This window comes from Ailuropoda melanoleuca, chromosome 2, assembly GCF_002007445.2.
Source record: "Ailuropoda melanoleuca isolate Jingjing chromosome 2, ASM200744v2, whole genome shotgun sequence".
In the NCBI taxonomy this organism is placed as follows: Eukaryota; Metazoa; Chordata; class Mammalia; order Carnivora; family Ursidae; genus Ailuropoda; species Ailuropoda melanoleuca.
Window position 1 is genome coordinate 155,092,703 of NC_048219.1, and position 16,905 is coordinate 155,109,607.

Sequence of the window (16,905 nt, forward strand, 5' to 3'; positions counted from 1 at the left end):
GAAAAAGCTAATTTTTTCTTTAGAAAACTCTGTCCTGGCTTTTGCAAGCAGCATACAAATTTGAAATCTCACAAGAAACCACACTTTGACTGGCTAAAGAAATGTGTGAGAAATAGGAACAGCTATTGATAAGTATCTACCTTTTAAGATGCCATTCAAACATAGCTCAGATACTTAGTCTTTTGACGTTTGCCTGAAATTGAACTTCTAGGGCCCAGAGTGGGTGGATGAGAAGGGACAAACAGAGGCTTTTCTTGCAGTTAATCTCTTACAGTTCCCTATTTAAATTGAGTTAGGGTGGATTCTGGCAAAATCCCAATATAAAGAACTTCTAGGAAGATAAGATTTGCAATTTAGCCGTGCCCCGAGAAAAGGGCATCAAGCAATTTCTCAAAATCGAGCAGTTGTTAATGCTGTCAGAGGAAACGAAAAATATATACATTTAATTCTTTTATTAAAATGCAAGGCAGGGCATTTTGACATATATTCTGAAGTTACGCAAACATGCATATAAGTAAAATATGTTACACACTCATACACAAACAGATGCACACAAACTCCAGATGTGCTATTTTTCTTACTTTGTGGGTTGTGTCTTCTATAAGGGAAAAAGACATATTAATCATTTCTTTTACTGCTAAGGGGATGGGTGCTGCTCTCATATTTCAGAAAGGGGCTGGAAAGTGAGGGAAGCCAAACTTTTTCCTATTTAAGGCCAAAGCAAAGGAATCTCAGTGGCTGAGTTTTATGACGGGCCCGGTGCTGAAGGGCAGGGAACATCTGATGGTGCTACTTTGAACTGCTTTTCTTTTCTCCTTTTTGCACAAAGAGTCTCATGTCTGATATTTAGACATGATGAGCTTTGTGCAAAAGGGGACCTGGTTACTTCTTGCTCTGCTTCATCCCACTGTTATTTTGGCACAACAGCAAGGTGAGTAGGTACTGCTTTCAAGAAACTTTCTGGGGTTTTTGTCTTTACTTCTCCTTACAAATAGCTTTGAAGGGGAAATTAGCCTCCGCAAAGTTAATTTCCTCTGTAAGCTCCCAACTGGGGAACGTAGAACTGAGTGCGACGGTGCTTTTTTCCCCCTCTCTCTCTCTTTTTTAAACATTTGCTTAGAAAGAATATTGTCATTTTTGTATTTAAAAGTTTTCTGGTTGTTTAAGATAAAGATGTTCTTTTACGAACTTGTTTTCATGTTAGCGGCACTGGAAACTTTTTAAATGGCTTTTAAAAAGTTCCCCTCCTGGACTGTTAACATCTTGGAATGCTTCCCTAGGCAGTCTGGAAGTTATTGGTCTCTTGTAACACTTTTATGCTCTCTTTTGTATGCTGGATTCTTTGTAAGGATAGAATATTGAGCATTGTTTTCTCAATAAGGTAATGCATTTTAAAAACAACACGCATTAAGGGAAATACACGTTATTAGAATTATGGAATACATTTCTATAGAATGGCAACAAGCGAATATTGTCAGTTTTAAATGGATTCTTCAAATGGATTCAAACTGCTAAAAATGTTTCATCGTCCCTATGTTTCTTCTGTTTTAAGCACTTACATGGTTGATTAATACATATTTCTAATAGTTTATTGTTAAGGGTCTAGTGTTTTCCACATGTTCTACATTTTAACTGCATTTACATTAATGAAGAGAATATTTTAAAAACGTTTTCAACAGGAATGTTTGACTTTTCTGCAAACAAGGTAAAAAGATGCTGGTACTGTTTGACTTCAGAAGGTTGATTTGTTGTGTTTTCTAATAACTGCAAACAATGATTTTCATGTTCTAATTTCCCCCAACCCACGCTTGTTTCATGATTTGGATATGTGAAAATAGTTCTTTTAACTCATATGTTTCTCATAGTCACGAAAATGCCGGACGCATTGGAATACAAACTTTCATAGAAATAAATATTTAAATGTTAATTTAAAGGTGTTAGAAGAAATCATTACACATCAGTTTCTATTTGCACGGAATCAAAAATGTTTACATTTAAATAGAGTTTTTGCAAACATGTGTCTGAAAATAGTTGTTTTTCATATAAAATCTTTGATGTTCTTGAAAGTCATATATAAGTGGGGCAGGGGGGACAGGGTGACACCCAATGACATTGCTTCAGTTAAAATCAGCCCATGGCCACGAAAGAAAAGAAACACCCATATTGCTTGTTTCCCTTATTTCCTCTCCCCCTTATTCCTCTTTTCCCTTCCTGTCCCCTCCTTCTTTTCTCTCCACCCCTTTGGCACTTTTGAACCTCCTCCGCCTTTTCATTCCTTCCCTCATCACCCCCCCCTTTCCTAGTTTCCCAGGCTAGCCCGAATTTCCTCATCTCTCTTCTTCCTCTTCCTCTGTCACTCCCTCCCTCATCCCCAAGTGTCCTCCCTGTGCCTCCTGAGTCTCCATCTCTTCTCTTTCTTCTTGCCTTCTCCCACTTTCTTTCCCTAGATCTCTCCCCTCTCCCTTCCCATTCTGTCCCTCCCAGAACATGCTACAACTCGCAGTCCTTGGTCAGGGTACCAAATGCCTCCAACCACAGCCTCACCTCAATAAAAACATCTACCTTTTTTACAGTTCTTAAGTTCTCCTGATTTTTGGGTGGGGGGTGAAGGGAGGGACAAAGAGTTGCCAATTATTGGAAAGACTACAAACCTTTAGTGTTTAGTTCAAAAGATTGACAAAATATTTGTTGTTGTCCGGTGGTTACAATCTTTTATTAACACCATGGCTGTTTTTCTTGATCCAACTTTAGAGGGGAAAAAAGTGTTCAATACCTTCATTATTTGTACGTCACATAAGTTCTTTTTATTTTTCTTTGTCTTTAGCAATAGAAAATAATAAATAGTTATGAAATTTTGTTGATACATTTGTGTGCTTTTAAGCTCAAAGGAAGTTGAGAGGGATTTTGTTCAGTCTACTATTTTTTGTTTGTCATGAAAAAAAGTTTTAAGTATTTTAAGACAGTACTTATGTCCCCTATAAATTGTACAAGGAAATTCTGTAGGTGGATTAGCTTTGAGGAGGTTACAGAAGGTGGCTGAATACATAGCACACTGAGAACAGTCAAATAGAGTTCTGGGGTCTGGGTTTCTTATACAAGCCTTGAGAATACCAGCGAGAAATAGCACAGCCCTAAGGAATATTCATTTCTAGTCTACCCACACGAATTTTCTGGAGCTTAAAACAGGTCCTCACAAAGTATTTGGTCCTTTTACAAATTTCTGAAAGTTCTATTTAATTCATGTATTTTATTCCACCAATGGAGAGATGTGGTCTGTTTTATATTTCCTGTAGTTTATAAACATGCCAAATCTTAAGCACAAAGACTCGCCCCCTAGTGGCTGACAGAGTTACCATTTACACGACCAATGCCAACCTAAATGTTACACAGCTGGGTTCCACATTTTCTAATGAGATTTAAAAATATTACATTGTGAATTTTAAATATTAAACACTACTTTCCTAAGGAAATAAGTATATTAGTGATAAAATATTGCCCAACATACACACAAACACATGGTAAGTTGGAAATGAGCTTGAAAGTTATGGCCATTTTCAAAATTCCACAGGTAACTATTCCACATATAACATGTAACTATTTGTTTACTATTTGTCAATATTTTTTATGTAGTCCTTATTTGATGTAAGTATTCTAGCCATTGCTTATTAGATAGATGGGTAAATAAATAAATAGACATTATTAGTGATACTGCTTCATTAAGGGCAAGGAGATAAACTTTATTTTAATTAAATGTGTTCTAATGTTTTTGCTTATATTTTGCTACCCTGATAATTCCACCGTGATAATGAACTGCGAGACCTTAATTGCTTTAGAATTACAAAATAAATGGACTTAAGAGAATCCATTCCCTATTACAGGTCATGAGAGTCCATTTTCCATTATGCTTAAGGAGACAATTTGAAACCCATCAAGTAGCAATCAAGTTTTCTGGTTTGTGTTGCCCCCAGAATTAAACAGACCGAATGAAGAAAATATAGCGTAAAATCACTGGAAACAATTGTCCCTTCAAGAGAAGAGAATTTATAATTGCTCATGTATTTCAGTATCAGTCCTGCATGGATTCAGGGCTTTAGTTGAGATGATACAACCCGGAAGTAACAGCATTAAGACTAGGACTGAAATTCTGTTAAATCCTAAGTAATTGGAGAACACAGAACATAGATTAAATCTAGAACATCTGGCTTTTCTCATTTTTATAACTGTTCGTCATTGAAAGGGAATATTAAAAAATTGTCTGTTGTCCTAGAAAATATATCCGCAAATGCGTTTCTCAAAGGGTAGATTTTTCTGTTTAACAGTCAACTTTTCTATTCTTAAACAAGAGAAACAAAAGGTTCAGTTATGATTTAACCAGAAATTATCTTCAGTTCTGTAATATTATAAATTTTAAGTAAATAAAGTATTTATACAAAATTTTGTGTTTTTCATTCCTGATACCTTGCATTTTTTACCACCCACAGAGTATTCAACATCAGATGATCTAAAGACCTATAGATAAATAGTTATTCTGGTTGTATTCTGGAATTAAACATCCCACTATCGTAAGCAGAGAGAGCAAAGCCACTGGAACAATTCTGGGAAAGAAGGAAAGACTGTGATCATGTGCCTTTTAACTAATTCAGATTCCTGGGTTGATGTCTGATCTACAGGCTATATTAAAAAATCAAAAACCATTGGCTGTGAGTTTTCCAGGAGTAGAGCTGAGACTAACTAAAAGAAAAGCCCGTTCCACACCTACAGAGTCACTTGCCAGACCCTGAGTGGGTCACTCAGAGAAGAGTGCCATCTACTGAAACCTCATGGTTTTCATTGTGGATGACTCTTTGGTGCTGAGTCCCAAAGATTTTGTAGCCCGGGCTTTTATTTTGTAACATCAAATGATATCACCGCCTTGAAATCATTAAAGTGGATTGCTTAAGAGTTAAAGGTTTAAAGATGAAAGATGTTATTGCCTTTGCTGGACATGAGGAACATTTGTAAAGTTTCCAGGTCTGCAATAACTTTCTGGAAACGTCTCAGTGGACTGTTTCTTGTAAAACAGTTTTCCCTGGAAAAAAGCTTAGTCCCATTGTTTAATACACTCAGACAAAAAAAAAAAAAAAAAAAAAACGAAGAAGAAGAAGGGGAGGAAGGAGGTGTAGTATAAAAAAAATCCAGAGTTCTCAAAGGGGGAAACTTTGCCTGTTTCGTATCAAAGTGACAACGGAAAAAATGAGATAGCTACTCTTCCACAAATCATTTGTTAACTGCAGTTTGGGGAATGACATTAACCACTAGAATGTCTGTCTGTGCCTAATGAAAACACAGCAGAAGTGGATTCCTTTCAGATTAACTAATAAAACCCTTGTATTTTCCATGACTGAGGTCAAGCACTATCATTTAAAATGTAAAATTAATGAACAAAATGAGGAGTTCAAAGAAGAGGGCAAAAATCAGAATGCCCAAAAGATCCAAAAATCAAAGACAAAGGATCCAGAACCTATTAAAAGTTAAATTTGCTTTGAAAACTTGCATTGAGAAATTCCTGTTTCAGTGAAATAGCATTTACTTTTCTGAAACTACGCTTTGTATAGTACTTGGTGTGGAGGATGGCAAACGGGGACTGTTTCTCAAGTTAATTAAAATCGGGGAAACACTCTCTGGAACTACTGCATAGTATGTCCTTAGTGTTCAAACTTAGAAAGGAAGCTTCTAACGAGGTTAGAAGCTCATTAACATGAGTCATTTAGTAACTATACCTACTAACTCAGTCACTACACTACATAGTTAACGATGGTTGAAAATCAGCATCTTAGTGAGACATCCTAAATATGCTTTTTTGTGTGTTGGATAGCAAAGCCTTATGTCTGCTGTTGGGGCACCAGTGTGGCTGTGAGAATCGGGCTTCTCTGGATATCGTAAAATGTATGCTGAATTTCCCAATCACACATTAATCCTGTTGGTGGTCTGGATGTCATTAGGGTGGCCTTGGAGATAGGTCTCTTTTTCATAAGGTCAGGAGAAAATAAACAACAGAACTCAACTCCAGATGCTATCTTCTTGTTTTGAGACTAGAGAGAAAAAATATTCTGTAGGCGACTCTTATCCCTTAAAACAACAACAATCCAAAAAACCCCACTGTCTTTTTAGACTCTGATTTTAAGCTCGCAGGGCTTAGAAACCCTAATGGGGCAGAGCTTTGAAGTTGGTTTTTTTAACCCTACCCTGCCCTTGAAACTACAGAAAGAAATACAATGCAGTAGTTAAAGAGTGTCAGATTTAGAGCCAGTTTTCCCAGGTTCAAATCGTAGGTTTACTCTTCCCGTGTAACCTTGGGAAAATTTTTCAGTGCCTCTGTATCGCAGATTCCTCATCTATAAAATGAAGATGATGATGGCTCTCACCCATAAAGCAGATTAAGTAAAATAGGTGTACAAAGCCTTCAGAAGACTGCCTACAACATAGGAGATACACTGCCAGTTCTGCCTAGTATTACTTTTTGTGCCAGTGCTAAATAAAATTGCTGTAGGGAATTAAAGTAAGTACTTAGTGACTTAGATGTAAAATTTTGGTGATCAGATGTAAAATTTGATGTTTGCCAACTCTCATGAAGCAAGTAGAATGTATTTTCTTCAGTATTGCTATAATTTGTCACTAATCAGTTTATAGTATAATGCAATTGCTGCTTGTTAGATATATACACTTTTAATTCTAATTCTCTAATTATTTTTATTTTTCGCAGGACAAAATGTTAATCACCTTAAAGGAAATTTCTAATTGGAGGCATAAAAATCATAGATCTATAAAGAATAAAACAAGGAAACATCTAGAAATGGTTCACAGAGTTTTTTGGTTTTTGGTTTTTCTGGTGGGGACAAGAATAATCAGAATTCACCTTGTCCATGTAAAACAACATTTTGAAATTGAAGTTATCCGCCTATATAGGTCTACAGATATTTCCTTGAAGTTCTTTTAGTCAACTCACCTAACGTATTTTAAAATATTCTGATAAATGTAAACAGCAGAAATATAGTCAATCAAAATGTATATTTTCCAAACAGTGTCATTTAAAAGCAAAACATATTTTAGTTGGAAGCTGTATACACTCTATATACTCACACTTACAAAATATTCAACTTCCTAAAGAAACAGGAAAATAAGTATGATGATTTGCATATTACATCTGTTATTTTTAATTTTCAGATTAAAGAACAACTTTTCCCAAAAAGGGATTCAGTAAGAAGAGAAGAGAAAAAAAATGAAACTTATTACTCAGGCCAAATTAACAATTTGATCGGATGCTTTGGGGCATATTATTTTTACTCCAAAGATGGAATTAAGACAAACATAATTTACATTATTTTTTAGTCACAACAATAAAATTCTATCAAATCAGCATAAATTAACAGTTAAAGAATGGAAAGAAAAACAATAAAAAGGAAAGTTATGTATATCTAAAAAAATTAGATTATGTTACTTGGTTTTATTTTTCTCTGAAGTTTCAAAACAGAGAGCTAAGAAAGAAAAGAAGCTCAGAGTGGATTATGTCATAGACTAGCTTCATTTTGTTTTATAATTTAGATCCCAGTAAGGAGATGATTTAGTCTAATGCATTGCTAGTGTGGCCACAAATAAATTTATTTCAGGAGTGTACTTTGTAATAAGGAACAGAAACACCAAGTGACAGGAGAGGTGGGATTTAAAATTAATTACATATTGGAACAGGGAGACTTTGTTTAAGCAATAACAATAAAGGAAGTGAATGGAAAAATCTATTTCTTGTCCAGTAGTAAAAATGAGATTATTTGCCTTTTATTTAACATTTTTGAACTTCTGAATCCCATTTTCTAAACCATTTCTAAATGCTGCAAGTGGCAAACTAGAATGTTATTCCTCTTGAGAACAAAACACTCTTTTTCTTGACTTTGCCATGATTATCCCACAAATCATTAGGCTATGGTACTAAAACTGTGGGCCAGGAGACATCTGTGTAAGAGGGCTAGCTTCCAGGAGAACATATTGTCAACCATATCTGGTCATGCACAGAGCAAGAAACTAGAGGAAACTGCCTTTCATCCAAGGTGACTGAGATAGAACAACAGAAAAGTCTCTCAACCACACGTTTCTGCAGAAACTGACTTTCAGGAGAGCCAAACTTCTTTTAAATGGATGTGAAATAAGTATGGCAATAAACAACCTGCATTAATTCTTATTTTTCAAGCATTCCAACTTCCTTCTTTTCTTTAGAACAACATCACTTAAAAAAAAAAAAAAAAGATGTACAATAAAGTGACTCAACCTTTACCCTGAGACCTCTGTGGTTTAAGAGCCACAATACGTATGGTTTCTAATAAAATTTGGACGTGAGAGGCTAAGTAGCAATTTTCATTTATATAACATTGGGTTTCACCCAACTCTAATGAATTCATTTACAATTTAAAAAAGTAAATACTATATGCTCACTTAATACTTCACAGAGCAAATGGAAAACACTGTATTTCTAGTGATGTGGTGATACTTTCAATGAGACATAAACAGAGAGGATGAATATACAAGGAAAAAATGTATGTTAATTGTAGGGCAGATTAAGAACAAAGAAAAAATATTTAAAATATGAAATACTTGACTCTCCCTTTTAACTGTTTTTATCATTTGTCTTTAGTAAAGCATCACTATTCAATAGCTAAGTTTTGTAACATAGGTCTTTGTGTTAAATGTAGAAAGATATTCCCATTCCAGAGACAAAGAGCTGAAGGAATGATTAGTATAAATTAGTCCTATATTTTCTTCTCCCCCCCAGCTTTACTGAAGTATTATTGGCAAATAAAATTGTGTGTATTTAAGGTGTACAACATGATTTGATATACATATACATTGTGAAATGATTACCATAATCAAGTTAACTAATAGTCACCCCACAGTCACTTTTGTGTGCGTGGGGCGGGCGTAAACACTTAATATCTACTGTCTTAGCAAATCTCTAGTATACGATACAGTATTATTACCTGTAATCAACATTCTGTACACAAGTGGTATTTTCAAGAAGGCTGGGGAGCCTGAAGTCCACAATATTAATGGGGAAATCTTGAGCTAAAAATAATCTGTTGGAACACTTCGCATCATGTAAATTTAGAGAAAGTCTTAAAATGTTTCATTTTAGGAACTGGAAGCCAATGCAAAGCCTGAAGAATGTATTTCATGCAATTTATTAAACTATCTTTCATCTCATTGAAACATTCAGACCTCTTCTGAAAAACAGTGAACTTAGTTTTTAAATATAAAATGTCAGTTCTGCTTAGAGAAAAATGAGTTTGGTGCCTCTCTGCTCTCATATTATTATTGTTCATTACAATGTGAAAAGGATTGGGCTTCTCTTAAGCATATCTTTCATAACACTATTTAAATAGACTTACTTCATTTGCATTAGGTAACCATTCTGGCATTCAGTTTTTATGCTCACTAAGTAGAAAAGAATGTTCCTCTGAAACCTTAGATAATATTTCTTTCCAATGTTCTCATATATCTGTTTCAAGCATGGAGGAAGAATGAGAACAACTTTTTAAAAATAAACAGATTCTTGCCTTCTTAAAATTGCAGTAAAACAAACAGGCTTTCTTTTACTAGCTGTAGACCACTTTGGGTAATGGTCACACACAGTAAGAAGAGACTTTGAAACTTCCTGAATCGATGGAGGGTATTGCACAAGATCATGAAGGTCCTATCTGTACACAACAATGGAAAGGACGAATGGAGGCCATGTCAGTCTATAGTTTCTGCAATTACCACTCATCTGTGAGCTTTTGCTAAGCCAGCTAAACCTCTAAACCCAAAGTATGTAGCATGAACCTAAATCATTATTACTTCAGATATGAGAGGATATAGAAAGGGCAACTTGTAAAGGTGAGCTTCATGGTCTATGCAATCTCCAGATGGAAAAATTTCAGGACCTGCTCAAAGGCCCCTTGGCCACAAGGCAGCAAAAAGTATGGTTGTTAAACTACTTGCTTCCTCCCAAGCAGGCCTCTTTCAGCAGACATTTTAAAGATGTTGGCTCTGAGAAAATAAAATTTCACTGTTTCACAAAAATATAAATACTGAACAGGACATCACTTGTTGTTTGCAAAAATTTTTGCAGATGTTTAGAAACTTCTTATTTATTTACTCAATTACTGGCAAGCTGTCATAGTAATCCTCAAGAACTAAAGTTGTATTTAACCACAATCCACAGCCAATGCTCTAAGAATGGAGACCAGGTTTTGTTTTGGCAACCCCTAAGCTGACTCACTGTTAATGCCTGCTGAAATTTGAGTACCCTACATATAATCAGGAAACAAGTTTAAAATTTTGGTTGAAGAAAATTTTTGACCATGTTAAGCCACAAATACACATGGCCATGATTCATATTTTTCCCTATTATTTTTACTTATTCCTTGCCCATATTTATTTTTTAAAAACACTATTTATTTTTAGTGATTTGGAACTCTCTTTACATCCATATGGGCTATACAATATACTATGTCATATCATGTTGACCTACTAATGCCCAATGGAGATGGCGGTGATATTCAATACATAGAATAAGCTTTGCTAAAGCTTTCCCAGGAATCTGGAAGAGTTTTATGCTGCCAAGAATAGCTGTTTCCCTTTGAACTCCCTAATTAGTTTAATAAAATCCAAAAAGTCTTCAGAGTTAGTGACAAAATCATAGTTATAGTTTAATGTTCCTATCTACCATTAAAGCAGAGGATAATGATTGCTAGAAAGGTTTGTTTTCAATTACACAATTTACAAGTAAATGTTTAAGTGCTGTGTGATTTCCATTGGTGTTAAGTTCTTACTATAATTGAAATAAAAGCTCTTATTGGCCTTAAGGAAAATTTACTATGTCTGCCATTTTGAAGCTAGTAAACAGATTTGGTATTTTAAGCAATCTCTTCANCCCTTTGAACTCCCTAATTAGTTTAATAAAATCCAAAAAGTCTTCAGAGTTAGTGACAAAATCATAGTTATAATGTTCCTATCTACCATTAAAGCAGAGGATAATGATTGCTAGAAAGGTTTGTTTTCAATTACACAATTTACAAGTAAATGTTTAAGTGCTGTGTGATTTCCATTGGTGTTAAGTTCTTACTATAATTGAAATAAAAGCTCTTATTGGCCTTAAGGAAAATTTACTATGTCTGCCATTTTGAAGCTAGTAAACAGATTTGGTATTTTAAGCAATCTCTTACTAGTTAGCAAATTATGTAGAGAGAATATGATGTTCTTGGTAATTTAATTTGTGGGTTTTTTGTTTTTGTTTTTGTTTTTTTGCATAAGCATGCTTATAAGAACATACACTTTAGTATAATAAAAGGAAGAACTTATTCGTNAGTTAGCAAATTATGTAGAGAGAATATGATGTTCTTGGTAATTTAATTTGTGGGTTTTTTGTTTTTGTTTTTTTTTTTTTTTTGCATAAGCATGCTTATAAGAACATACACTTTAGTATAATAAAAGGAAGAACTTATTCGTTTCAAACTTTCTCCACTTTGGTAATTGGAAAGTCATGACAGCATAACAAAAATCATATTTCAGCAAAACATAAGACAACATCACACCATCTAATTTACTTTCCAGCTGTTGATGGAGGATGCTCCCATCTTGGTCAGTCCTACGCGGATAGAGATGTCTGGAAGCCAGAACCTTGCCAAATATGCGTCTGTGACTCAGGATCTGTTCTCTGCGATGACATAATATGTGATGAACAAGAATTAGACTGTCCCAACCCAGAAATCCCATTCGGAGAATGTTGCGCAGTGTGCCCCCAGCCTCCATCAGCTGTGAGTTTAAAGAAAATCTGTACATCTTCAAGATTCATGTTTTAACACATGAATAGTTCCTATACCATAGGAGCCTGAAAAGAAAAGGAAGTAATGTCTGCCAATTATGTTGGTATTACAAGTAAAAGGTGGATATTCTGGTTTAAAACTAAGGATTGGATGTAATTTGGGATAAGAAATAATTATGCAAATTGGGACATACTTCATGGGAAAGTTGTTCTTATGTCTTATTTAATCTGTATCTTTTCCATTTATTAGCCTCCTCGCCCTCCTAATGGTCATGGACCTCAAGGCCCTAAGGGAGATCCAGTAAGTAAATATTCTTCAGTGGAATGAAATGAGTTCTTTAAGTAGTCTGCTTTTTTTTTTTTTTTGCTTCTTCTAATAATGTTTTCATATTTGAGCCTTCATCATTCAGACATTTCCTTGACTACCACATATTTAATGACACAAAAAAACTCAAACTGAGAATCCATAATTGTACGTGTGAATGTTTAATTTTCCCCAACTTTATGTAATGTCTTCATCCCCATTATCAGTTTGAGAAATAAAATACAGGTCAATCTACAAAGAAATAAATCATGCTGAAATTAGTCACATGATTTAGATAAAAATGTATGTATCCTCAAGAAAATTTATCACTTACATCGATTCCTCATATTATAAAGCAGAGAAGCTACAATTTGATCATAATTTTGAATTACTAGTCCTTTTCACTGTCTCATGAGTTTTTATCTCTGATTCTTTTAGGGCCCCCCTGGTATTCCTGGGAGAAATGGTGATCCTGGTATTCCAGGACAACCAGGTTCCCCTGGTTCTCCTGGCCCCCCTGGAATCTGTGAATCATGCCCTACTGGTCCTCAGGTAATAAATTCCAGGACAAAAAGATCCCCTCCCTTTAAAACTACTACCTACTTCATTTTATTTTCTTTAGCCTATATGACATCTCACTTTTGTGGATTCCTTTTATCTATTCTCTGATTTTATGTATTTAACAAATCCTTCTTTATTGCTCATAAGTTCTGGATACTATTTTAAGTGCCTCATAAATTTTACTTTTCCTTATAATGCCAATGTTATTGCTATTGTATCTTGGCAACATTTCCCAACTTCTCAGCAGGTCTAGAGTCCATCACTATGTTTGAGAAATGAGCCATCAACTCCCAACAGAATTAACCTGGAGTATTTAGGAACTATGGCAACTGTCCCTTATTCTACTTATAACCCCAATGGTAGAGCCTCTGAAAGTTTGGGCAAAAAGCAGTTGAAGAGCTGTGAATACTCCTTATCGACCTCACGTCCGCAGGATTATTCAAGCCTATGCAACTACTCTTGCCAGCCTTTCAGAGCACACCCTGCTCCTCCTAAAACGTGTGGCAGCCAACTAACTCTGCATGTAAAACAACTAACCAAACAAATAGATGAGACGAAATTTCTGCTGCATGGGGTTAGGAGAAATTAGAAGCCACATATCTACAAATCACTCTGAGTTTTAAAAAACGCTCTTCAAAAATCAATTCAACAGAAAGCAAAGCATGCCATCTAACTTATTCTTATCCTGGTACCAAACACAACCCACTTATAGGCCTCGAATTCAACGCAAAATAATCTCCAAAGAAATCCAGGAAGCATATGAGCTTCTCTATTATTCTTGTGCTTTTTTTCTATGGGGATGATTATTTGGAGGGTAAATTTGTTAGGCATATTAGCCAGAAGCCAGGGGATACAAATTTTACTTGCATTAAATGTTGGTAAAGTAATTTGAATTCTTTTTTTTTTTCTGCTCAAAATGAGAAGATCAGATTATAAGATTTCCAAGCTCTTTCAGCTTCAAACAGTCCATGACCTTATGTTTCTAAAGCTGTGGCTATCACTTAGAAATAATATTTTGAGTAAGATCACATAGGGACAACTGATTTGGGATTAACATTGCATAGGGTTAGTTGAAAGATGTGCGTATTACATAAGCAAGTATTTCTGTAGGGTATATACTACCTGAAGCTACAGAGAGACGGGATAAGCAAGACGATGAAATAATACATACCACAACCTCTGGCATGCAGAATCGTTCTATCAATGAATAGTAGATGTTGCATGCACCTCTTCTAAATGCTTTTGGAAAAAACTATGACATATATATCAAAATGATCATATCTATTTGGTCTCTTTGCTACAGAACTATTCTCCCCAGTTTGAGTCATACGATGTCAAGGCTGGAGTAGGAGGAGGAGGAATCGCAGGCTATCCCGGGCCAGCTGTATGTACAAGATTTCTCAGCATCTTAGAGCATGATTTAGCTTCCAATTTGTTAATTCTTGAATGGGTGTTTTCCTAGTAATATGGTATTATTACATACTTGAACAAAATTGTTTATTATCCATTAAGGCTGGGAAAGCAAATGGTAGGATTATCATGATCCTTCTTATCCTAACTCATTTTTTCCTAACCGCCTCTCATTTCACACCTGTTTTGCCACTCCTTCCTTCTTTATACAACCGCCTATACCAGGAGCCCACCTGCCTTTGTGCTTAGGTCTCACACCCATATACTCCCTAATTTTAACCAAATTTTGCTATTTTTCACTTCCATTTTTCATTGTTCTCCCTACGTTGTTCAGAATCTTCTTTTTATGTGTTTTCATCAATTAAGTGCTACCTTCTAGATGACCATCCGAGTGATGAATGTCCGATATTACAACCTGTCCCACCTCAAACCCTGAAATCTAATACAAAGTTTCCAGAATTTATTGAGTCTTTAAGTTTTCCTATTACAAGTGATAGCTATTCACACTGTACCCAAAATGTTTCCCTTAACGTAAGTGACCTAGAGTTTTGATAGAAGAAAATAGAAAAAAAATCACTGAAACCTGGGCACGTGGGCATGACGCATGGTGTCCCACATAAATGACCCTAATGGTAGCCCAGGCTCTCGGGAGAAGCAATGTGGGGATGATTATCACTTCACTGCCAGTGACAGGTATGTAAGTGTAAAGGAAACATGATGATGCTGGATTCTCAATTATTATGGAAGATTGCCACCCAGATCTTTGGACACTGTATTTGTGACTTCCAAAACTAGAGAGGACAAAATTTTAGCTGATAGATCCAAACAACCAGTTAAAGAAAGACCCTTAAAATTTATGTAATTTGTAAAAAGAGAATTTTGCAAACCTCTAAAGTATGAGGGGATGTGATTTTTTTTTCCTTTTAAAGCCAGAAGGAGATTTATATTAACAATGTAATTATCTGGTCTTACTCAGCTAGATTCAAATTATGAATCTTATTTTTCAATTCTATATACAGTTTTTATTAAAAAAACAAAAACTAAAAAACAAAACAAAAACCCACTACTTATAATATTCCAGAAGAGAGGTTACAAGGGAACATTTAATTAAAACTGTGGTTTTATAAATTTATGAGTATTTAGAAACAGCATGCTATAAAATGGAAGATTTTCTAGTGTAACCTGTATTTCTGAGCAATGATAAATCAGTTGATTCAAATTGTAATTAATCATCCTCCCAGGTACACTGGTTCTCATATGCACATCTAAATTTTCATGTTAACATAACTCAGTGACATAATTAAGAACTTCTGGGTTGATTTACATCATTGTTTTTAGAACTGGGATTAACAGTATGCAGATATTTTTCCACAGGAGGTTGGCTGGCAGGCAAAAAATGCTTCTTCACCAGGACCAGTATCATCCTAATATTGCAGGGACTTTCATAGCATTTTGCATGGATTTTTCCAGATTTTGAATCTCCTTTTTTGGGGGGTTCAGGCTAAGATTTTATAGCATTTACCAATAATTTGTATTGATTCTGTGGGAATTCCATTTAGAGTGATGTTTTCGTAGTGAGATCTTTATTGTATATCTAATAAAATTAATCATATCTGTGAATAGTTACCACATGAGGCATGCTGTTCTCATTTTTTTAACATCAGTATCATTTCTGAACAGAGGTGTCTCTTCGATGCATGAAAAAAGTGTATTTCAGGTGGATTTGTTTTGTATTTATCCTTCACATTTACATTCCAGGGTCCCCCTGGCCCTCCCGGTCCCCCTGGTACATCCGGTCATCCTGGCTCCCCGGTAAGTGTAGCCATTGGTGGTGCTTTCTTTTTCATGCATTTTATATAAATCTAGGTAACACAGATCTTGCTATAATTAAGCCATTCCAGCATGCATAATCCCAGTTAAGGAGAGAAATCATCCAAGAAACTATCATTCCTTCAAAGATGGAATTTCCCATTTAATTCCTTTCCACAAACAACTATTCATAATTAAAACCTTGGTAAAATTAAACTATAGGCTTAATTTGCATGTGACATGGCTTCAAGTTCAAAACAATTCAATTTCAATGGAATGAAGTGGATAGAATGGAATAAATTTGCTTTATTCTGATCTGAAAAATTTTGGCTTCCATGTTTATAAACTGGAATAAGAATCACTGATTGCATTCACAAATCCTGATTTCATACTGTCTTCAAGAGGTAAATGCCTAATGTGAATATTACATTACTTTTAAAATATTTGCACATTATTCTACCCACTAGGGTTCTCCAGGATACCAAGGTCCCCCCGGTGAACCTGGGCAAGCTGGTCCTGCAGTAAGTAACAATTATACTTGTATTTAATAAATTGACAATTCCATGTAGAAACCACCTTCATTTTCTAAAACATCATCATAGGTCCTATAATGTATAAATTAAATTTATGTTCAAATTTATCTTTTGGACTCTTTAGTGGTTTAGATTTTCTAGAAACCCTTGCTATTGACTCTAGGAATTCCTTGGCTAATTAGCCACCATCATAGTTCACCTCATAGTGTGGATACAAATCCTCTTTCTCTTAAATATGGATTTAATTTTCCTCAGTTCACCTTCATATCTACTCTTCTGACATGCAAGTTTAAAGCTTAATTCAATAGAAATATGCATAATCTACCAGAGTCCTCTCTTAAAAACATGCTGTATAAACAAGCAAGTGAGGTGAAGTTAGTTCAATTTAATATTTCAAACTATTTGGAAATACCTATATATTAAAAAATTCAGTATCTCACAAAATGTAAAAGTGACTA

The 16,905-nt window shown here is 35.0% G+C and overlaps 1 protein-coding gene across 1 annotated transcript in view; it reads left to right on the forward strand.

The window, feature by feature from the left end:
• Positions 1–719: 719 nt before the first annotated feature.
• The window catches only part of COL3A1 (collagen type III alpha 1 chain), a 38,552-nt gene continuing 22,366 nt past the window's right edge, over positions 720–16,905 (forward strand). Inside the window, exons 1-7 of the mRNA XM_011224217.3 lie at positions 720–931; positions 11,620–11,822; positions 12,081–12,131; positions 12,573–12,686; positions 13,999–14,079; positions 15,864–15,917; positions 16,382–16,435. Of these exons, the coding sequence (XP_011222519.1) occupies positions 853–931; positions 11,620–11,822; positions 12,081–12,131; positions 12,573–12,686; positions 13,999–14,079; positions 15,864–15,917; positions 16,382–16,435 (636 nt within the window). The 5' untranslated portion in view covers positions 720–852. The remainder of the gene's footprint in view (positions 932–11,619; positions 11,823–12,080; positions 12,132–12,572; positions 12,687–13,998; positions 14,080–15,863; positions 15,918–16,381; positions 16,436–16,905) is intronic.